The 23771-nt window shown below is 43.0% G+C and overlaps 1 protein-coding gene across 3 annotated transcripts in view; it reads right to left on the bottom strand.

The window, feature by feature from the left end:
• The window catches only part of ADAMTS14 (ADAM metallopeptidase with thrombospondin type 1 motif 14), a 213834-nt gene that overhangs the window by 50868 nt on the left and 139195 nt on the right, over window positions 1-23771 (bottom strand). For all 3 annotated transcript variants that reach the window (XM_073685737.1, XM_073685738.1, XM_073685739.1), the window contains exons 9-11: window positions 17290-17422; window positions 15166-15279; window positions 8089-8237 (exon numbers count right to left, since the gene is read on the bottom strand). In XM_073685737.1, the coding sequence (XP_073541838.1) occupies window positions 8089-8237; window positions 15166-15279; window positions 17290-17422 (396 nt within the window). The remainder of the gene's footprint in view (window positions 1-8088; window positions 8238-15165; window positions 15280-17289; window positions 17423-23771) is intronic.

Here is a 23771-nt window from a genome sequence, read left to right as displayed (position 1 = left end):
AATCCATGACAGCGTAGTGTGTTACTAACAATACTGTTTGAGACTGTGGTCCCAGCTCTCTTTGTCATTGACCAGGTCCTCCCATGTAGTTCTGAGCTGATTCCTGACCTTTCTCAGAATCATCCTGACCCCACGAGGCGAGATCTTGCATGGAGCCCCAGACCGAGGAAGATTGACAGTCATCTTGTCTTTCTTCTATTTTCTAATAATTGTGCCAACAGTTGTTGTCTTCTCACCAAGCTGCTTGCCTATTGTCATTTAGCCCATCCCAGCCTTCTGCAGGTCTACAATTTTGTCCCTGGTGTCCTAAGACAGCTCTTTGGTCTTAGCCAAAGTGTAGAGGTTGGAGTGTGATTGATTGTGCGTGTGGACAGGTGTCTTTTATAACAGGTAACGAGTTAAAACAGGTGCAATTAATAAAGGTAATGAGTGTAAAGTAGGAGGGTTTGTTAAAGAAAAACTAACAGGTCTGTGAGAGCCAGAATTCTTGCTGGTTGGTAGGTGATCAAATACTTATTTCATGCAATAAAATGCAATTTAATTATTTAAAAATCATACAATTTATACCAGACAAAAACTGGTCCAAGAGGCCTACAATTTATGGCAAGTACTGCTTGTGTACTGCATGGACAATAATCTCCCATATTCTTCATATGTCTCGCCTGTGAGGTAAGGAGACAAGACAGAAGCCTTTTCTTACAAAGAAAAACATTTACGCCCTTTTTTCCCCAAAATGCGTATCAAGTATACTAAAGGCATGTGGGAAAACATGTTATGGTCTGACGACACCAAGGTTGTTTTTTTGGGTCATAAATGTAGTATCGCTGTAAACATATTGACCCGAAGAATAAAGCTGCCTTATCAATTTTACCACACGTGGAACGGCACAAAAAAAAACAATTCCTGAATTGTTGTTTTTTGTTTATTCTGCCTCCCAAAAGTCGTAATATAAATCGATCAAAAAATGTCACGTGCCTGAAAATGGTACCAATAAAAACGTAAACTTGTCCCGCAAGAAAACAAGCATTTACATGACTGTCAGCCGAAATATGGAAAAATTATAACTCTCAAAATATGGCGATGCAACAACTAGTCTTTGCAAAAAAAAAGCGTCTTTCAGTGTGTGACAGCTGCCAAACATAAAAACCCGATATAAATCTGGTATAACTGAAATCGCACCGACCCGAAGAATAAAATCGTCTAATCACTTATACAGCATGAGGAACGGCGTAAAAAATAAATAAAACCAATTCTCCAGCTGCTGCTGATTTGTTCATTCTGCCTCCCAAAGATCGCAGTATGGCTCGGCTCACATTTATCCGGCGCTCTGCACTGAGCGCTTCCATCGGGGTTTCCGTGTAAATCTCTGAAATATGTGATTCAGATGGAACCCCTGGCAGAAGATTCCCTGTAATGAGGCAGATGGAGGCACCATGGACGCCGTCTGGCCTGTGATCCCACGGTGTCCGTCTTTTTATTAGGCATGCATAAAAGTTCTAACGGCCACAGTTTTGTGTACCTCAGAAAAAAAGGACACCACTAAACAGACCAGACGGAGTCCAGAGTAACTCTGCAGCCTCATTATAGTGAATAGATCCCTTGGGATAGGGTTAGGGCTGTGTTAGGATTAGGGTTGTATTAGGGTTAGGGTTGTGTTAGGGTTAGGGTTGTGTTAGGGTTGTATTAGGGTTAGAGTTGTGCTAGGGTTGTGGTTAGGTTTGTGTTAGGGTTAGGGTTGTGTTGGAGTTGGGATTTTTTCAAAAGTAAAGAAAAAAAAATTATGATGACATGGCGACTAGTGTTGAGCGCAAGTTCTCGCTACTTGAGTTTGCATCGGGTGCTTGGATATACACCGAGTATCGCGGGTACTTGAGTGACATGCTCAAGTCTCCGCCCCACATGTTTTGCGGCTGTTATACAGCCAAAAAAAAACATGCGGGGATTGCCTGCCATACACGAGCAATCCCCGCATGTTTTTTTTTTTTGGGTGTCTAACAACCGGGAAACATGCGTGACGGGGACTTGAGCATGTCACTCCAGCACCCACGATACTTGATGCATACCCGAGTACCCGATGCAAACTCAAGTAGAGAGCACTTGTGCTCAAGACTAATGACAACATATTCAATATAATGACCTAATGTTATCAAATTTTATGTCGTACCTCTGCGTTCAAAATGTTCACTATACCCCTTGATAAAATCCTTGAGGGGTGTAGTGTTTAGGCACATCAGGGGCTCCCCAAACGCGACATGCGTCCACTCTCGATTCCAGCCAATTTTGCGTTCAAAAAGTCACATTGCTCCTTCCCTTCTGAACCCTGCCGTGCATCCAAACAGTGGTTGTCCCGCACATATGGGGTATCGGCTTACTCAGGAGAAATTGCACAACAAATGGTATGGTGCAATTTCTCCTGTTACCCTTATGAAAATGCAAAATTGGGGCTAAAAAACATTTTTGTGGGAAAAATGTGAAAATTTTATTTTTACGGCTCAATGTTATAAACTTCTGTGAAGCACCTGGCAGTTCAAGGTGCTCACCACACATCTAGATAAGTTCCCTGAGGGGTCTAGTTTCCAAAATGTTGTCACATGTGATGGGATTTCACTGTTTAAGCACATCAGGGGCTCCCCAAACACGACATGGCGTCCACTAATTACAGTTATATGAAAAAGTTTGGGCACCCCTATTAATCTTAAGCTTAATGTTTTCTTAAAATTGGTGTTTTTGCAACAGCTATTTCAGTTTGATATATGTAATAACTGTTGGACACAGTAATGTTTCTGCCTTGAAATGAGGTTTATTGTACTAACAGAAAATGTGCAATCTGCATTCAAACAAAATTTGACAGGTGCATAAGTATGGGCACCCTTATCATTTTCTTGTTTTAAATACTCCTACATACTTTTTACTGACTTATTAAAGCACTTTTTTTGGTTTTGTAACCTCATTGAGCTTTGAACTTCATAGCCAGGTGTATGCAATCATGAGAAAAGCTACTTAAAGTGGCCACTTGCAAGTTGTTCTCCTGTTTGAATCTCCTCTGAAGAGTGGCATCATGGGCTCCTCAAAACAACTGTCAAATGATCTGAAAACAAAGATTATTCAACATAGTTGTTCAGGTGAAGGATACAAAAAGCTGTCTCAGAGATTTAACCTGTCAGTTTCCACTGTGAGGAACATAGTAAGGAAATGGAAGAACACAGGGACAGTTCTTGTTAAGGCCAGAAGTGGCAGGCCAAGAAAAACATCAGAAAGGTAGAGAATAAGAATGGTGAGATCAGTCAAGGACAATCCTCAGACCACCTCCTTGATGCAGATTGTGTCACTGTGCATCGGTCAACTATACAACGCACTTTGCACAAGGAGAAGCTGTATGGGAGAGTGATGCGAAAGAAGCCGTTTCTGCAAGCACGCCACAAACAGAGTCGGCTGAGGTATGCAAAAGCACATTTGGGGAAGCCAATTTCTTTTTGGAAGAAGGTCCTGTGGACTGATGAAACCAAGATTGAGTTGTTTGGTCATACAAAACGGCGTTATACATGGTGGCAAAAAAACACAGCATTCCAAGAAAAACACTTGCTATCCACAGTAAAATTTGGTGGAGGTTCCATTATGCTTTGGGGCTCTTGTTAAAGTTGAGGGACGCATGGATTCCACTCAGTATCAGCAGATTCTTGACAATAATGTTCAAGAATCAGTGATAAAGTTGAAGTTACGCAGGGGATGGATCTTTCAGCAAGACAATGATCCAAAACACGTCTCCAAATCTACTCAGGCATTCATGCAGAGGAACAATTACAATGTTCTGGAATGGCCATCCCAGTCCCCAGATCTGAATATCATTGAACATCTGTGGGATCATTTGAAGAGGGCTGTCCATGCTCGGCGACCATCAAAGTTAACTGAACTGGAATTGTTTTGTAAAGAGGAATGGTCAAAAATACCTTCATCCAGGAACTCATTAAAAGCTACAGGAAGCGACTAGAGGCTGTTATTTTTGCAAAAGGAGGATCTACTAAATATTAATGTCACTTTTCTGGTGAGGTGCCCATACTTATGCACCTGTCAAATTTTGTTTGAATGCAGATTGCACATTTTCTGTTAGTACAATAAACCTCATTTCAAGGCAGAAACATTACTGTGTCCAACAGTTATTACATATATCAAACTGAAATAGCTGCTGCAAAAACACCAATTTTTATAAAACATTAAGCTTAAGATTAATAGGGGTGCCCAAACTTTTTCATATAACTGTATTCAAGCAAATTTTACATTCAAAAATTAAAATGGCGCTCCTTCCCTTCCGAAGCCTGCCGTGCACCCAAACAGTGGTTTTCCCCCACATATGGGGTATCGGCGTGCTCAGGAGAAATTGCATGACAAATCTTGGGGTCCATTTTTTCCTGTTACCCTTGCAAAAATAAAAAAAAGTTGGGTCTAAATTAAAAAAAATTTGAAAAAATATAAATATTTATTTTTGTTTTCCACAGTCCAAAAATTCCTGTGACGCACCAGAAGGGTTAATAAACTTCTTGAATGTGGTTTTGAGCACTTTGAGGGGTGCAGTTTTCAGAAGGGTGTCACATTTTTGGTATTTTCTGGCATAAAAACCCCTCAAAGTCACTTCCAATGTGATGTGGTCCCTAAAAAAATGTTTTTTTTTTACATTTTGTTGGAAAAATTAGAAATCACTGGTCAACTTTTAACCCTTATAACTTCCTAACAAAAAAAAATGTTGGTTCCAAAATTGTGCTGATGTAAAGTAGACATGTGAGAAATGTTATTTATTAACTATTTTGTGTGACATATCTGTCTGATTAAAGGGCATGAAAATTCAAAGTTGGAAAATTGCAAAATTTTGGCCAAATTTCCATTTTTTTCACAAATAAATGCCAGCCATATCAAATAAATGTTACCACTGTCATAAAGTACAACATGTCATGAAAAAAACATTCTCATAATCAGTGGGATCTGTTGAAGCGTTCCAGAGCTATTACCTCATAAAGTGACACAGGTCACAATTGTAAAAATTGGCATGGCCATTAACGTGCAAACTACCTTCAGCGGTAAAAGGGTTAAAGGGTACTTCAAGAATGTATTTGTTTAAGAGTGTGGATATTTCTGCAACCACATTATTTTAGTTCTGTATTTTTCATTTTTTCACCAGAAAGTATTTCAGTTTATTTTACAATTGAACTGTTCAGATTATAGGTGACATTAAATGTAGAAAAAGTTCTGAAATGATTTCATCCCAAAAAGTTAAATTTGCTAAATTACAATAGACAAGTTATAGCATGAAAGCAAGTAATATACAATGTAGATATAGATTATTACATAAGCTTCTTTTTAGGTTGCTCAGTATTGTAATGCAATATTTAGACATCAGAAAATGGCTTATAGATTGATGATGATATATATAAATTTTTACATGGGTAAATGAATATTTATATCCATCATCAACCTTTTCTTTCAGACACAGAGCTTGACAAAGAATTTGATTTAGAAGACCACATTCTGCGTACCTATGAATATCAGTATGTTCAACGCTCAATTGTCTTAAAATCTGAGTTGCTAAATCTGTGATGACGTATGGCAGAGTAAATGAGATGGGTTACAAGAAAAAAGAAGAAATAACATCGGAGAAAGTAGAAGCAGTTGAAACAGCAAATGACGGCTTTGAGCTATATTAACATTTGCCTTCAATAAATCACAACTTCTGAAAATTTATTGTTTTCCTATATGCCTCGTGCCAAGTCTGTGTTTATGTAATCTGAAAATATGGTGGAGAAAGAACAAAAAGAGCATACAGATGTGGTTTTGCTGAAGAGAAAGAATCACCAGAAGCATAACATATGTTTACATTACGATGAACTGGAATTTGAAAGATTACTCACAAGTGTTAGGCGTACAAGCTAGGGATCTGGACCCCCAAATTGCATATATGAGCCTGGCAGGTAATGATAATATGTAAGCTCCTGCTGAGTCATACAGTTTCCTAAATAAAATATTAAAATATTTCTCATATCTCAATTGAGTATCTGGAAGTCTTCTCAGAGTGACATAGCAATGATTGGTTTATATATTTTGCAGATGCCCTTGGAATGATTCTGGAATGCCTTAAAGAAATACACAGTTCAGAACTGTCAACGTAGAAATAATCATACTCCATACTCTAGTAAAACAGTGTCATTCATTGTTTTAAAAAAGAGTTTTTAGTACAGATCTGGTTACTAAACGGAAAAGAAAATGATCATGTAAATAGTCAACCTCCATCCTATAGTTTCGTATGACTAGATCGATTGAACACAAAACTATTCAGTTTTTAGAGTAGCTATAACTTAAAGGCAATCTGTCAGCAGGTTTTTCCTATAGAATCCAAGGGGAGCATGAGGTAGGGGCTAGGACTCTGATTTCAGCAATGTGTCACTTATTAGGTTGTATGCTGTTGTTTCAAGACAATAAGTGTTTTATTAGCAGGAGGTTATCATTGCCTGGACTACAGCTCACCTGCCTACTGGTCCAACTCCGCCCTCAGCACTGATTAGCAGCTTGCTGTCAATATACAATGTACATAGAAAGCAGTGGTGTGGGCGGGGTCACCTTTCTTACCTCTGTTACATGCTACATCTAAAAACTCTTACTGTATCACAACTGTTACGCCCAGTTAAGCCATACGTTATTGGAATCATGGTCTCTTTTTCTACATTTGCTGCTGTCAGATGAGGTATCAAAAACCTGGTGACAGATCCCCTTTAAACTAAGCTTGCTGTAGACTTTAGATAACTTTCAACTTAATCAAATGCTGAATATTTTGATAACATAAAGTAATATCGCTTGGGGTATGCCATCACTTTATGATCAGTGGGGGTCTGACTTCTGGAGCCGCCATCAATTCTGGGGATCAAGTATTGCTGTAATGCCAATGCCAGTTCCTAAACATAGAGATACAAATCTTTGGCTGTGTGCCCACTATGTGTTTTTCAAGCGTTTTTGCTGCAGAATTTCCGCAGCATAAACGCTTGCAAAACGCTTGGTAATCCGTGCCCCATAATCCCCAATGAAAATCTGCATGTTCTGTGCCCATGCTGCGGAATTTTCCGCAGTGGATTTTCCTTGCGGAAAAATCCGCAGCATGTCCATTATTTGTGCGTTTCTGCATGCGGATTTGAAGTCCCAATGCATTTTAAAAAAGCAAGTCAAATCCGCATGTAAAAACGCTGCAAAAACACGTAAATAACGCGTGTAAAATCCGCAAGCGTTTTTACTGCCAAGAACATGCAGAAACGCTGCAGAAATTTTCTGCTTCAATTCTGCATCATGGGCACATACCCTTTCTGTTATATTTATTCTCTATGTAGGTTTTACTCTTAGTTTTAGCTAACCAACATTGGTACAATATACTATAATCCGAAACTAATCTTAGGGGGAAATGGTCACAACTGAAATTTTTAGTCACCTGATTTCAACTTTTGCATTGCTAAAGTCCGGCCTAAAGATGTTCACTTTTAAGGCATTTGTATGACCTTTTATTTTACTATACACATTACTATATGAAATGTTCAAAGATTTTTCCAAAGAGCATATGGAAAAATGAACATCCTTTCCAAATTACCAAGGTTTTCCATTCCACAGGAACTTTGTAATATAGTAGCCTCACCACATTCAATTAGTGCAGATATTTCTTTTTTTCATTCCCATAGTTTGACACATGGATTCAGTAGCAATCCAATAATTTATGAGTGCCATCATCATATTTCAGAGTATACTTCACTATCATCTGATCATATTAAAACTGAAAAGAACGCTTCCACATGTCGCAGGTTAATTTCTCTTGAAATCTGACATCAGAGAAGAACTAACAGACTTCTAAATATAAAATTGTTTGTAGATACTGTCAACATTGAGAACATTTTCCATTGTAATATACTGTACATGCCTATTGTAAAGGGGTAGACAAAGTATCTAATCGTATCAGAGAAATGGGTATTAAATCTCAGTCATTAAATCATCTAAGGAACCTTCATGAGAAAAGTGAATGGCAAAAATAGGCAACACTTTTAAGTAGATATTGTCTGTTTTACTCACGGTGGATTGTTGCACTGTCTGCCACGGGAACGTACTCCTCCTCCACATGTTCGAGAACAGGATCCAAATCTTGACCATGAGCTCCAGCCTCCATCCTGACTGTAAGATTGCTCTGGTGACTTCCAGATGCAATGACCTTTAAAGCACCACTAAAAAAGCAAGAGTGCGATACAGTATCCATCAACATTTTTATATAAGCCATCATTCTATTTTATACTCATAGTTATGTAAATATGATAGGATACCCTATGTAAAGTTCTTTATTTTTTCTTACACACAGTAAAAATTTGGGCACCCCTAGTCAAAAATACTGTTATTTTGAGCAGTTGAGCAAGTTGAAGGTGAAATGATCTCTAAAAGGTCTAAAGTTAAAGATAACACATTTCCTTTGTATTTTACGCAAAAAAATATATATTGGGATTTTTTACATTTTAAAAATTACAAAAAGGAAAATGGATCGATGCAAAAGTTTGGGCACCCTTAGAGATTTGTGTGCTCCGATAACTTTGGCCAGGGTTACAGACCTTAGCCTGTTAGGGTTATGGCTTGTTCACTAAACCCAGCCTCCTCCAATCTTGTGCCAAAAAACAGCAGCCATGGATTCTTCTAAGCAGCTGCCTAGCACTATGAAAATAAAAATGGTGGAGGTCCACAAAGCAGGAGAAGGCTATAAGAGATAGCAAAGAATTTTCAAGTTGCTCTTTCCTCAGTTCGAAATGTAGTTAACAGGAACTGTGAAAGTCAAGATAAGGTCTGGAAGACCAAGCAAAATTTCAGTGAGAGCTGTTCATAGGATTGCAAGAGAGGCAAACCAGAATCCGCGCTTGACTGCAAAAGACCTTCAGACAGATTTAGTAGACTCTGGAGTTGTGGTACATTGTTCTACTGTTCAGAGACACCTGCACAAATATAGCCTTCATGGAAGAGTCATCAGAAGAAAACCTCTCCTGCATCAAGTTACATCTCGTCTCTGGGTATCACAAAATTAGTCTTTTAGTACTGTGATCACATACTTCTAACCGTGCCTTGTCTGTCCAGCAAACTATTGCTTCTGGCACACTTCTCATGCAGATGCAATCTGTGCAATGTCTTTCTAGTGGCAGGCTTATGTTCTTTGAGGTCAGTAGTGAGGAAAGCTACATGCAGGTCTTGTGATGACTGTAGAGATCTGTGGTTGTGGGTTGTAAGTAATCACCTAGGCAGGTTAACGATGCAACAATATTTTATTGATCACAGCCATGGTAATAAAGCAATTCCAGGTAAATGGCCAAAATACAGTTCTCTCAGTCCTCAAGTTCCCAATCTGGGTTCAGTAGTTCCACTGGCTTTGTATAAGGCCATACTCACTGTCTCCCAACTTTTGGTTGGCCCACAGATTTCGTATCTCCAGCCAGTATAGTCTGTAGCCACAGTCCATGATCCTCTAGACGGCAGATAAAACGATGAAAGCACAGGTATCCAGTAGCAACAGTCCTTTTAAGAAAGTTTAAATCCTAACGACATAATCCATAATGGTAACATGTTTATCAATCCATCCTTCCAAGTCCACGGTCTCCATCCTCTTCCTTCAATCCTTACACACAGCTCTGACTAAAAAATGTCTCTCCTCTACTTCCCTGGGGTCAGCCCCCTCCAAGCTCAGAAGTGCTGACACCCTTCCCCTTAAGCATTTACTGTTCGCTGTTACGCTCACACCCGGACTGACTGGCGTGAGCGTGATTAGTGATCCCACTGTACCATGAACCGAGGAGTGCCTGGAGGGGTGTAACTAAGTATCAACCCGATAAGACCAAGGTCGGACGGCGGTTTAGTCGACTCCATGGACCAAGGAGGAACCGAGCAGAGGGACCAGGTGCGACTCCAGGTCAGACCTCGGTCACAGTTGTTGACCCACACCGGGGAATGCAAGAACAGGCAGGTTAGACTGGCATACAGGCAAGTGGGTATTGGCAAATACGGCTAATATGCAGACAGGTGGGCACTGGCAAGCACGGCTGGTATGCAAGCAGGTGGGCACTGGCAAGCACGGCTGGTATGCAGACAGGTGGGCACTGGCAAGCACGGCTGGTATGCAGACAGGTGGACACTGGCAAGCACGGCTGGTATGCAGACAGGGAAGTACTAGCAGGTTGGAGCGCAGGCTGGATAAGGTCCAGTACAGACTGGGAGACGGGTTCAGAGCCGCAGATGCGGTAGTCAAGCAGAGTAAAGCGAAACCGCAGGTGCGGTGGACAAGGCTGAGCAGAGCGAAACCGTAGGTGCGGTGGACAAGGCTGAGCAGAGCGAAACCGCAGGTGTGGTGGACAAGGCTGAGCAGAGCGAAACCGCAGGTGCGGTAGACAAGGCTGAGCAGAGCGAAACCGCAGGTGCGGTGGACAAGGCTGAGCAGAGCGAAACCGCAGGTGCGGTGGACAAGGCTGAGCAGAGCGAAACCGCAGGTGCGGTGGACAAGGCTGAGCAGAGCGAAACCGCAGGTGCGGTGGACAAGGCTGAGCAGAGCGAAACCGCAGGTGCGGTGGACAAGGCTGAGCAGAGCGAAACCGCAGGTGCGGTGGACAAAGCTGAGCAGAGCGAAACCGCAGGTGTGGTGGACAAGGCTGAGCAGAGCGAAACCGCAGGTGCCGTGGACAAGGCTGAGCAGAGCGAAATCGCAGGTGTGGTGGACAAGGCTGAGCAGAGCGAAACCGCAGGTGCGGTGGACGAGGCTAAGCAGAGCGAAACCGCAGGTGCGGTGGACAAGGCTGAGCAGAGCGAAACCGCAGGTGAGGTGGGCAAGGCAGAGAGGACCGGGCTCTGTTCACATGGAACAGACAAGAAAATGCAGGAAAATGGCTAGAACACATGAGGAAGATACGGAGGGAAGGAAAAGGAACAAGCAGAACCAGATACACACAAGGTACTTCACCTGAAGTAGCGAGTGGACACAAAACTCACTAACGGAAGTACAGAGACAGAGAGTTGGAGTTAGGTGCAGGTTCAGATACTGCAGGGAAAGGGAAGGTACAGACATAGAGACAAACAGGTAACAGGCTAGGATACAGTTCAGACAGGAACTTCTACTGCAAAGAGATACAAGAACAAGCCTGGGTATACAGCCCCCAGCGAGGCGAAAACAGACTAGAAGTCAGAGATAACAGGTCTGGGAATGCAGCCCCCAGAGTGGCGGAAACAGACAAGAGACAGGACAGGACCTAGCAATACAGTTGGAAAGACAAACTGAGTGAAGGTGTTGCTCAGGCACCTCCTACTGGGTGGAGGGGGTTTAAATATCCAGTGACTCACAGCAATAGGCTGGAGACGCATTAGGGGTGCGCCCACAGCAGCTATAAGAATCAGGAAGTAACCGGGCCGCCGCCCTAAACAGTCAGTCAAGAGACATGCACATAGCATGAACTGGAGCAAGGTTTGTAGGCTGGACTGACAGGTAAGATTGCAGTCTTGCATAGTGGGAGGTGGTGCACTATGCAAGCACGCCACCAGGGATGTTACAGTACCCCCCCCCCCTTTACGCCCCCTCTTCTTCAAGCCTGCAAGGGTCTTCTGCAGATAATTTGGAGGCCAATCCTTCTCTTCAAGAGGATTATCTCTTCTGTCCATTAGAGGAAACGAAACTGATCTCATCATCTTGGTGACTAGGATGCTTCCTCCTATCAAGCCATCCTCATCAACAGATGAAGTGGGTGGACTACCAGGAACAGCACACAGGAAAGTCTCTCTCCATTTGTTATCAGGTAGCACCCTGGTGGATTCAGGAGACAACTGGAGGTCCTCCACCTGGTTGGAGGGGTGCAGAGACTCGGGGGTTACCACCTCCTTGACGTACACTTTGCCAAGCTTACTGGATGAAGTTGGCGGCGTACCAGGTACCGGGTGTAGGAAAGTCTCTCTCCATTTGTTATCAGGTAGCACTCTGGTGGATTCAGGAGACAACTGGAGGTCCTCCGCCTGGCTGGAGGGGTGCAGAGACTCGGGGGTAATCACTGCTTCAATGTACACTTTGCCAAGCTTACTGGATGAAGTGGGCGAGGTACCAGGTACAGGGTGTAGGAAAGTCTCTCTCCCTTTGTTATCAGGTAGCACCCCAGAGGATTCAGGAGACAACTGGAGGTCCTCCGCCTGGTTGGAGGGGTGCAGAGACTCGGCGGTAAACACCGCCTTGATGGACGTAGGACCAGATTTATTAGAGAGGGAGGGTCCTTGCTTTAGGACCATCTTCAGACTGGTTTCTGAGATGACATGTCTGTAAGGCGGGACGGTACCTGAAGCCAGATCATTGGTACAATCGTCAAGACTGTGTGGGGACATCGCCTCCGCTTCTCTTCCCTCAGAGACTTCAGCGCACAGCGAGTCAGCGACCAGCAGATCTGGTGAAGAAGAAGAAGAAACTGCTGACTGTCCTGAAGATGTGGGACTGGACACCCCTTGTACCTCAGCAGTCCCCCAGGATACACCATGCAGGATCTCCAGACCTGAGCGGGCACTAGATCTCTCGGCTCTGGACGACCTGTGGCTAAGCCAGTCAGCAGCTGGAATGTGAACTTCTTCATGTGTAATGCTCCAATCTGGAGCTTAATTTGTACAGACATATTTTGACTGTTTCTGAGTAGGGCTCGTCCTTCTGCTGACAATGCCCAAACCGGCTTCTGGAGTTGTCGGATGGGAATCAGACACTGACTCTTCAAGGCTTTAAGCCCGAAACTTCCGGTTAATCCGAGGCCTTCACTTGCCACGGAGACAGTCATGGTCATCTGTGGAGAGGAAACACTAACGCCAAGGGCAGCCTCTCCTACAGGCCTAATGTCTTGGGATTCTCCAACCTTCGCTGGACAAAGACCGTCAGGGGGTCCCAAACCACCGCAGCGGGACCGCAATCCGATTTTGTGACTGAGTTCTGGCTTCTGCTTTGCCTGACGAACATAGTCATCCTTCATGGATTCTGTGCGGAAAGCTGCCTCTACAGGCTGGGGAACAGGAGGTCTTTGGGAGGACAGAACCTGGCGTGACGGTTTACCTCTACGCCTTGCACGTCTGGACTGCCTCTTGAGGTTGGGAAGAGAAGTATTCTGTGGAGCATAGTCATCCTGTGTGGATTCTGGGTGGGCAGCAGTCTCTTTGGGCTGGAGGACTGGTAGGCTACCTACACACATTACCCATCGGGGTTGCACAGGGATATTGGGAAGGGAAGCTTTAGCAGAGGCTTCAGGATTAGGGTCATCGAAGACCATTAGAAATGCCACTAGGAAGGCCTGCAGGTCAAAGACGATAGGATCCCATGCTTCCCATAGGGATGTGATCCATTTCAAGGCGTCACCCGCTAGGTAGGACATCATAAATGCCACTTTAACCCGATCGGTAGGAAAATAGTGAGCATAGAACTTGAAATGCAGCATGCTTTGCTCCACAAATGCACGGCTTCGTTTTGGATCCCCATAGTACCGTGGTGGATCCGCAGGAACGAGTGCTGATAGATCCATTTGGGCTGGTGCATAAATCGCCTGGGCCATAGCTTGAGAAAAAAAAAAAATTTTCTTGGTGCACGTATTCGCCAGACAAGGATTCAAAATGTCTCTGAGAGCGAAAGGCCGTGGGGCTCAACGGGAACCATGGCCTGAGCAAACTGTTACGCTCGCGCCTGGACTGACTGGCGTGAGCGTGATTAGTGATCCCACTGTACCATGAACCGAGGAGTGCCTGGGGGGGCGTAACTAAGTATCAACCCGATCCGACCAAGGTCGCACGGCGGTTTAGTCGACTCCGTGGACCAAGGAGGAACCGAACAGAGGGACCAGGTGCGACTCCAGGTCAGACCCCGGTCACAGTTGTTGACCCACACCGGGGAATGCAAGAACAGACAGGTTAGACTGGCATACAGGCAAGTGGGTATTGGCAAATACGGCTGATATGCAGACAGGTGGGCACTGGCAAGCATGGCTGGTATGCAGACAGGTGGGCACTGGCAAGCACGGCTGGTATGCAGACAGGTGAGCACTTGCAAGCACGGCTGGTATGCAGACAGGTGGGCACTGGCAAGCACGGCTGGTATGCAGACAGGTGGACACTGGCAAGCACGGCTGGTATGCAGACAGGGAGGTACTAGCAGGTTGGAGCGCAGGCTGGATAAGGTCCAGTACAGACTGGGAGACGGGTTCAGAGGCGCAGATGCGGTAGTCAAGCAGAGTAAAGCGAAACCGCAGGTGCGGTGGACAAGGCTGAGCAGAGCGAAACCGCAGGTGCGGTGGACAAGGCTGAGCAGAGCGAAACTGCAGGTGCGGTGGACAAGGCTGAGCAGAGCGAAACCGCAGGTGCGGTGGACAAGGCTGAGCAGAGCGAAACCGCAGGTGCGGTGGACAAGGCTGAGCAGAGCGAAATTGCCATCTCTACTAAAGTCTACAGAAGTCATGAAGAGAGTCAAGCACTACAGTGAGAATATGGCAATTAAAAGAGAACTTGACAGCTGATACATGCAGCCCAATTTGTGGGCAGCATATATCAGGCACTGGCTGTACAAACTCAGCCAGGTATGTTCGAAAAGCATCATTTAAGCGCTGCTGGGGACCGAGACCACGCTGCATACTAGTTGGATAGGCGGGTTCCCGGTAGCTTCTCCCCAACCGCAGCCCTTGATCGACAGGTGTCTGCTTACGTGCATGTATAGGCAGTGACCTATCAATCCAGCAGAGTGGGTGGTGAGAAGCTGCTGAGGACCTGCCTGTCTGATTAGTCTATAGCACGGTCTCAGTCCCCGGCGGCTTTTAAGCTGTTTTTCTCTGAAACGTCGCAGTGTTTCAGAGTCAAACATACCTGGCTGATATCATACAGCCGGTGCCACAGATTGGGCAGCATGTATCAGCTGTCAGGTTCACTTTAAGGCAGTGCTGTCATCTCAGCATATGTTTACATAGATCTTATTTCATTGTGCCAATTAATATTTTGGTTCTGAGATGTTCAATAAAATTATTTCAAGATAACCAATTAACCCCACTCATGACAGATTGTTCAAAGTAAGATATAGATTCACAAAATCAAAAAGATGTCAAGTCAGCAGCAAACTGTAGAAATGTTATTAAGAATAAGTACCTTTCCAGGAGAACATTCAGTTCCATCGAGAGGGGGGCCCTTTTTCGTTTTGCAGAAATAGGGATTATCTGGGTGACTGCACCACAGCTGCTTGCAAGGGTCAAACGTCCTAAACTGTGAGAATAAACATTAGCCTTTCCATACATTTAATCACCAAAAGGCTAAATTCAACAGAGAAGAACAAGTCATGACATTCATAAAAGAGAACCCATAATATAAGTCTATATGCTTTCATGTGCTTTGAAAATTATTGAGCAAAGGTTGTGATTTTCTTAAAGATTTTTCACCTTGGAAAAATGTATATCCTTGTAATTTTAAAGTAATGATATATAAGTTGTGTCAAGCAATTGTAATGAAGATTTATGCGCAACATTCTGCTGTCCATGTCCCACCAACAGTAGAGTTAGCTGTCACTTGCTTGTCTGAAAAATATCTCCCTAGCAAACACATGAATTTAGATGAAGACTTATAATTCTTTTTCTGCTTGGACCTCATCAGCCAGAACAGAATGAATTGCTGGGTGTGCAAATTAAAAAAAAAAACACCTCTAAACTTGTCTTTGATTGATTTTCTAAACCAAATATGACATTATAATAATCTCAACAAAGATTAGAGCAAAATAAAACTTTTGTCAAAACTGCACCCCCAGCAGCACCTCACCAACAACTGACGTCAGATCAGATAAATTGTGTTTTTTATGCTTTTGCATACAATAGTAGGTTTTCAAGTAAACGTTTACATCCAAAAACAATATCTACAGATGCAATGAAAGCTTAAAGGGAACCTGTCACCAGCAAAAACGCTATTAACCTGCAGATATGGGGTTAATCTGTAGGTTAATAGGGTTATTAACTTGCCCGATGCCCACACTTAGCTGAACACTTTGGGGAGAAAGTTAACTTTATTCCCTCCCCTGCCCCACCTCGGCACCGTCTTGGTTTCACTCACTGGGGTGGCGCCGGTGGGTCCCCACAACTTAAACCGGAAAGCTGCTGGGGGAATAAAGTTCATTTTCTCCCCTCAGCGTATGGCTAAGTGTTGGTGCCGGGCAGATTAATAACGCTATTAACTTACAGATTAACCCCATATCTACAGGTTAATAGTGTTTTTTTCTGGTGACAGGTTCCCTTTAACAAATGCCTTTTTCTGCAAAATGTGCAACTCCTGTTCATGGTCAGTGAATGGAATTTCTATTCAAAGCTCTGTTTTAAAAAAATAGTAGTCCTTTTTAAAAATCTCATACAACCCCTATATCTTCTCCAGTATAAGAAATAAAGCATAAACCACCAACCTTTTTGCAATCTGAAAACTTATTATGATAAAAGAAAAAATGTTACATGAACATCTGTCAATTTCTTGTTAATCTTAACTGTTCCAGTTTAAAGGGAATTATAATGTATCTATTAGACAACAATCTATAAGCTGCAGCTACACTGCATGATTATAATAAACGTATGATAATCGTGCAATGTAAACAGGCTTCCGATCACATGATATGCAAGTAAAATGCTCGTTGGTCAGGTGAAATGATGTTTTGGCTTGGTTAAAAGATCATTATTTTCGGCCGCCACACATCATCCTGTGTAAAAAGGACAGGTGCTGCTTAGAACAATGGCAGTCTAGGCACACAGAATGATCTATTGCTGATCACTCTGGGCACATTTGAAGAGTGTTCAGCCTGTCCAAATGAGGTAAAAAAGAAACACGTGCATACTGAAAACAAGCAGCTGATTGGTGGTCGTTTAGTGCAACAAGTCAGAAAGTGTAACCCACCTTTAAACAATAAAAAGGTAGAAAAATATATCATTACATTATAAGTGGCAATGAGCAACATCGGGATACATCAATCCTTGTTAAACCTACGCATTTCAAACTCAAATCAACCATTTCGAAACCTTGGTTAAGAACGGTTGAGTTCGAAATGCGTAGGTTTAACAAGGATTAATCTGTTCCAATGTCCATTATAAAGCAGTTAATCTATTCTAGACCACCTTTAAACTATGGTAAATCTGACAAAGATATTATACAATACTACTACTGTTGCTACATGTAAGTTTATCTACAACTGAGTCTACAAATCATTATGTATTGGCTCTATGGTTAAAGTGTTAATGTGATACTCACAGCAGTGCACATCCTGTAACCGACTCCAAAGTCAAATCTGCATTGTTCATCCATAGAGTAGTTAATTCCTGGTAATTCTGGGAGCTTTGGCCATTTATGTTCAAAGGGATCATCCAGGAGACAATCATAGGAACTAAAACAGAATAGAATAAGCAGAACATTGCCCATTAATTACTGATGACACAGAAAGTGGTAACAATCAGTTATTCCCGTGAGATATAAGAATAGTTCTCACACACAGACGATTTGTTGCAGAAAAATCTGCAATTGAAAATGAGTCTAATTGGGTTTGTTTCTGTTGCATGTATTACTGCAGGCTCTATTGAGATAGAATCTAAAATTGAGAAATGTCTGCAACAAATCTGTTGTGTGGAAACGCTCTAAAAGTAGTGTAAATATAATTTATCCATGAATATGTCTCCCAGCTTACTGTATTTTTCGGACTATAAGAAGCATTTTTCCCCTCCAAAATTTTTGTAGAAAGTGGGGTTTGCATCTTATAGTCCAGATGTATCTCGTGGCTGTGGATGGTGGGGTGCTGCTGCAACAGAGGAGCGGGTCACAGGAGACAGGAACCGGCTGCTGTGGCTAGCACTGTGCCCGCTGTTAAAAAAAATGAATAGTCACTGCTCTTCACGCCCATGGGAGAGCAGTGAATATTCATTTTCTTTAATAGCGGACACACTGTTAACCGCAGACGCCGGCTTCCTGCAGTTGCTCGGCGATCACATGTGCCCGCTATTAAAGAGAATGAATATTCACTGCTCCCTATTCCCATGGGCGTGGAGAGCAGTGAATATTAATTTTCGGGGGCACACATGATCGCCCAGTCGCTGCAGGATGCCGGCTACTGCGGCTAACACCGTGCCCGCTATTAAAGGAAATTAATATTCACTGCTCTCCACGCCCATAGTCCCGGCAGTGAGAGCAGTGAATATTCCGGCAGCTGATCTCTGCGTGTGGGAGTCCATGGCAGTGACGTTTTGCGCTGCTTACATGCTGAGATTAGCTGCTGGCAACAGAACAGGACGCAGCACTGGAGCTAAGGGAAAGTGAGTAGAATCGTTCATTTTTTTATATGTGCAGCGTGATGGGGGCCATATATACCAGGATAGGGATGAGGGGGCAATGTATACCAGGAAGGAGATGAGAGGACATGCATACCAGGATGAGGGGGCCATGTATACCAGGATGGAAATGAGGGGGCATGTATACCAGGATGGGGATGAGGGGACCATACATTCCAAGATTAGGATGGGGTGCCATGTATACCTTGATGGGGTGCCATGTATACCTGGATTGGGGGCCATGTATACCTGGATTGGGGGCCATATATGCCTGGATTGGGGTCCATATGTACCTGGATTGGGGGCCATATTTATCTGGATTGGGGGACATATATACCAGGATGGGGATCACATATATCTGGATGGGGACATATATATATATATATCAGGAAGGGGGGGCATATATACCAGGATGGGTACATATATATACCAGGATGGGGGATAATAGTATAGAATTGGGGGACAGAAGCCCCCCCCCCATAACAGTGCATCATGACCACATTTTTTACTTAAATTTTTTTTTCTATATTCCTCCTCTAAAACCTAGGTTCGTCTTATGGTCCAGTACATCTTATAGTCTCAAAAATAAGGTAAATGTCCTCATAAACCTTAAAAGGATCCTATTTAAAAACCTGTAGCCAGCCATAACTGCCAGGGTACTTTCAGATTCAGAGGAAATGTAATATTACATGCAACCATTCAGCGTTCCATATTATACATGAATGAGCCTGGAAAGTTGTGATGAACAATCCAAAAACTTCAGGAAACCCTTGAACATACATACAGTATTTTAGATAGTACTTAAATAGAAAAAGCTTGTGGAGCTTATGTATACTAATATAAAATCAATTTTTATCGACACCAATAACCATGGAAAACATGGAAATCATACAATACCAGACACATAAAACACCTCAATGGGTGAGTAAATACACAGCCAGCATATAAAGTCCACAGCTGCAATAAGGCAATTAAATACAAATAGTTTCCAACAAAATGAATGTATGTTGATTTAATAATATAATCAATCAGAATTAAGTGCCTATAACAGAAGTTGAATCCTGAGAGCATTATAGGTACATACAGCACAGAATGGCAATAAAGGCATAACACAATCATACATGACAACACAGTGGTAACCGTAACATTTCAGCCAGAGAAACGCATCCGATGCGTGTTTCGCACTATGCTTCTTCATACGTTCATGCTATTGGAATCAATTTATCAATTTAAATTTATTTAGCGTATCGCACCTTGAAAACTTTGTATGATGACTGTGTATGAATTCGTCATCTGGTTTTGATGATTTGCTCACCCATTAAAGTGCTTTATGGGTCTGTTATTTTGTGATATCATGTTTTTTTTGTATTTGTCTAAATAGTGATTTTCAAATTGGTATGTAAGAGGTTGTATTTTTTTCTATATACAGTACAGACCAAAAGTTTGGACACACCTTCTCATTTAAAGATTTTTCTGTATTTTCATGACTATGAAAATTGTACATTCACACTGAAGGCATCAAAACTATGAATTAACACATGTGGAATTATATACTTAGCAAAAAAGTGTGAAACAACTGAAAATATGTCTTATATTCTAGGTTCTTCAAAGTAGCCACCTTTTGCTTTGATGACTGCTTTGCACACTCTTGGCATTCTCTTGATGAGCTTCAAGAGGTAGTCACCGGAAATGGTTTTCACTTCACAGATGTGCCCTGTCAGGTTTAATAAGTGGGATTTCTTGCCTTATAAATGGGGTTGGGACCATCAGTTGTGTTGTGCAGAAGTCTGGTGGATACACAGCTGATAGTCCTACTGAATAGACTGTTAGAATTTGTATTATGGCAAGAAAAAAGCAGCTAAGTAAAGAAAAACGAGTGGCCGTCATTAGTTTAAGAAATGAAGGTCAGTCAGTGCGAAAAATTGGGCAAACTTTGAAAGTGTCCCCAAGTGCAGTTGCAAAAACCATCAAGCACTACAAAGAAACTGGCTCACATGAGGACCGCCCCAGGAAAGGAAGACCAAGAGTCACCTCTGCTTCTGAGGATAAGTTTATCCGAGTCACCAGCCTCAGAAATCACAGGATAACAGCAGCTCAGATTAGAGACCAGGTCAATGCCACACAGAGTTCTAGCAGCAGACACATCTCTACAACAACTGTTAAGAGGAGACTTTGTGCAGCAGGCCTTCATGGTAAAATAGCTGCTAGGAAACCACTGCTAAAGACAGGCAACAAGCAGAAGAGACTTGTTTGGGCTAAAGAACACAAGGAATAGACATTAGACCAGTGCAAATATGTGCTTTGGTCTGATGAGTCTAAATTTGAGATCTTTGGTTCCAACCACCGTGTCTTTGTGCGACGCAAAAAAGGTGAATGGATGGACTCGACATGCCTGGTTCCCACCGTCAAGCATGGAGGAGGTGTGATGGTGTGTGGGTGCTTTGCTGGTGACACTGTTGGGGATTTATTCAAAATTGAAGGCATACTGAACCAGCATGGCTACCACAGCATCTTGCAGCGGCATGCTATTCCATCCGGTTTGCATTTAGTTGGAACATCATTTATTTTTCAACAGGACAATGACTCCAAACACACCTCCAGGCTGTGTAAGGGCTATCTGACCAAGAAGGAGAGTGATGGGGTGCTACGCCTCCACAGTCAGCAAACCTGAACCCAATCGAGATGGTTTGGGGTGAGCTGGACCGCAGAGTGAAGGCAAAAGGGCCAACAAGTGCTAAGCATCTCTGGGAACTCCTTCAAGATTGTTGGAAGACCATTTCCGGTGACTACCTCTTGAAGCTCATCAAGAGAATGCCAAGAGTGTGCAAAGCAGTCATCAAAGCAAAAGGTTGCTACTTTGAAGAACCTAGAATATAATATATATTTTCAGTTGTTTCACACTTTTTTGTTAAGTATATAATTCCACATGTGTTAATTCATAGTTTTGATGCCTTCAGTGCGAATGTACAATTTTCAAAGTCATGAAAATACAGAAAAATCTTTAAATAAGAAGGTGTGTCCAAACTTTTGGTCTGTACTGTAGGTGTTTTGTTTTATAGTTATGCTAGGATTATTTTTTCATTTTAACTTAGATTGCATCCGTTTGATAACAGTAATATTTATTTTATTACATGCTTATAGGGAGCAAAAGAAATACCCTTCAGACAATTTCTTGGTTAACTGGAAAATTAAAAATTCAGTCTGTAAATCTTTTTTTATTTATTTCCAGTAGAATGGTGACGGGATTTTTGGTCAGCCTTCTTGGCCATGTTTATAGCAACCGATGAACACAATCGTCTTGGCAGTATGTGATCTAATGAAGATATTTGCTGTATAGTTGCTGAAAGTGGTCATACACATTAGATTAAAGTCAACTTACCTCCTAATATAAATGCGTCTGTATATATGAGGTGCCAGACCCACCCCCAATGACAGATATTGGGAAAAGAAGGATCACACATGTTGGATTTTAACATGTGTGATCCTTTGTTCTCACTTGGGATAAACCACCAATAGATCTCTTAGGAGATAAGCAACCACAGCTTATTTAACTTTTGTCATTTAGAACACATGCACGCTTGGTCAAGTCAAGTTATAGGGAGGTTAAAAGGGATATATACTGTAACTGTTGGCCAGATGACAATCATCAACGATGTATGGTCACTAGTGATGAGCGAGCATGCTCGACACTGCTCGGTACTTGCCAGAGCATCTCACTATTCAACATGCTTGGCGCTTGGCGAGTATTTCCGGGATGTTCGGGCAGGAGCTCGGGTCCCCACCCTGCATGTTTGGTGCTCTTTAGAGAGCCAATGAACATGCAGGGATTGCTTGCCACGCACTGTAATGCCATAGCCATGTTGGTTGTGGCATTACAGTGATTGGCTGGCCGCATATCATCATCGGGTCTATATAAGACCTGGTGCCCCTATGCTCGTCACAGTCTAACCCCGAAACAGGCAGAGTAGGGAGAGGTGCTGCTGTGTGAGGGACAGAATTGGCAGAGTAATAGTTAGATATAGGTACTCCAAGAGTATATATATATCCATCTGAACTAACAGTCCTTCTGAGGACTAATCCAGCTGCATATATTCAGTGGTGATAGCAGGAGTTAGGCAGGCACAGAAATTTGTGAACACTAGATAGCTCCAGATATCAGGGGCCAGGGCTAATTTTTTTTTATCTTAATCCTGATTATTTTCTAAAAAAGTAATAGTGTCCAACATTTTACTGCTCTATTTGTTTGTTAGCACAGCAAAATACAGCCAGATCTTTTCCATCGTCAGACGTGATCCCATGTTACAGCGATAAAAATCCAGAAATTTGTAGTGAACGAGGAAAATATTGTCCTCCATTTACAGTTTGTAGCAGTGTGTCAGTGAAGCTATTCACACGTGGTCGCTGTGAATAATAGGAAACTACAAGCCTGCTATTTAAAACCATGGGTGTCTGTCAGACGTATCACATATAACTGCGGTAGAAATCCAGCCATTTGTAGCGACCGTGCAAAATATTATCCTCCATTTAAAATGGGCAAGGCATGTGGCAAGGGATCGGGAAGTGAACATGATGGTGAAGGTGCATGCAGAGGCCGAGGCCGTGGGCAAGCTGAAATTGTACCACAACAAACACCCACATCTTTTCGCCAGACCTTCCTGTCCTAATTAGTAGGGGACCACAGCATACCACTATTGAACCCAGAGCAGTGTCAAAAGGTTGTTGGTTGGATAGCAGATAATCCTTCCAGTCACTTTACCACCACCACCCTGTCTTCCACACAGTCAAGTCTCAGTAGCCGTGAGTCTGGACCGCATATTCCTCACCCTGATCCTCCTTCCTCCCACCATGAGGCGGGCCCAGAGACAACTGATCCCACACTTGGACACTCCAAGGAGCTGTTCACTTTTCCATTTATAGATTCTTCTGGCCTCTCACCTGGCCAGCTTCATGCGAGGCAAGAGGAGATCGCATAGAGCGATGCCGAAATATTTGAGCAGCCACGGTCACACGAAGGCGATGGTGGGAAAATGCAATTACTGTCACAAGAGGTGGATGATGATGAGACACAATTGCCAGAAAGTCAGGAGGAAGACCAGGGTGCGGAAGTGGAAGACGAGGTGGTGGACAATGAAGTCACTGACCTAACCTGGCAAGGTGACATGCAGAGCGAGGACAGCAGCAGACAGGGGGAGGGAGGCGTAGCACTACAACAGGCAGGAACAAGCAGTGGGGTGGCCGCAGACACAAGATGGGCAACCATTCCACGGAACACCAACACGACTGAAGTTGCCAGTACAACTGTTAGGTCTTCCCGAGTCTGTTTTTTTTTAAAGACTCTACAGATAACCCTAAAAAGGCCATTTGCACCATCTGCCAGGCCAGCATTAGCAGGGGCAGCAAAACTACCAGCTTGAC

This window comes from Phyllobates terribilis, unplaced genomic scaffold (assembly GCF_046119375.1).
Source record: "Phyllobates terribilis strain yellow unplaced genomic scaffold, ASM4611937v1 Scaffold_5__5_contigs__length_657084704, whole genome shotgun sequence".
NCBI classification, from domain to species: Eukaryota; Metazoa; Chordata; class Amphibia; order Anura; family Dendrobatidae; genus Phyllobates; species Phyllobates terribilis.
Note: the sequence above shows the minus strand (reverse complement) of the source record. Positions and strands in the feature narration are given on the sequence as shown.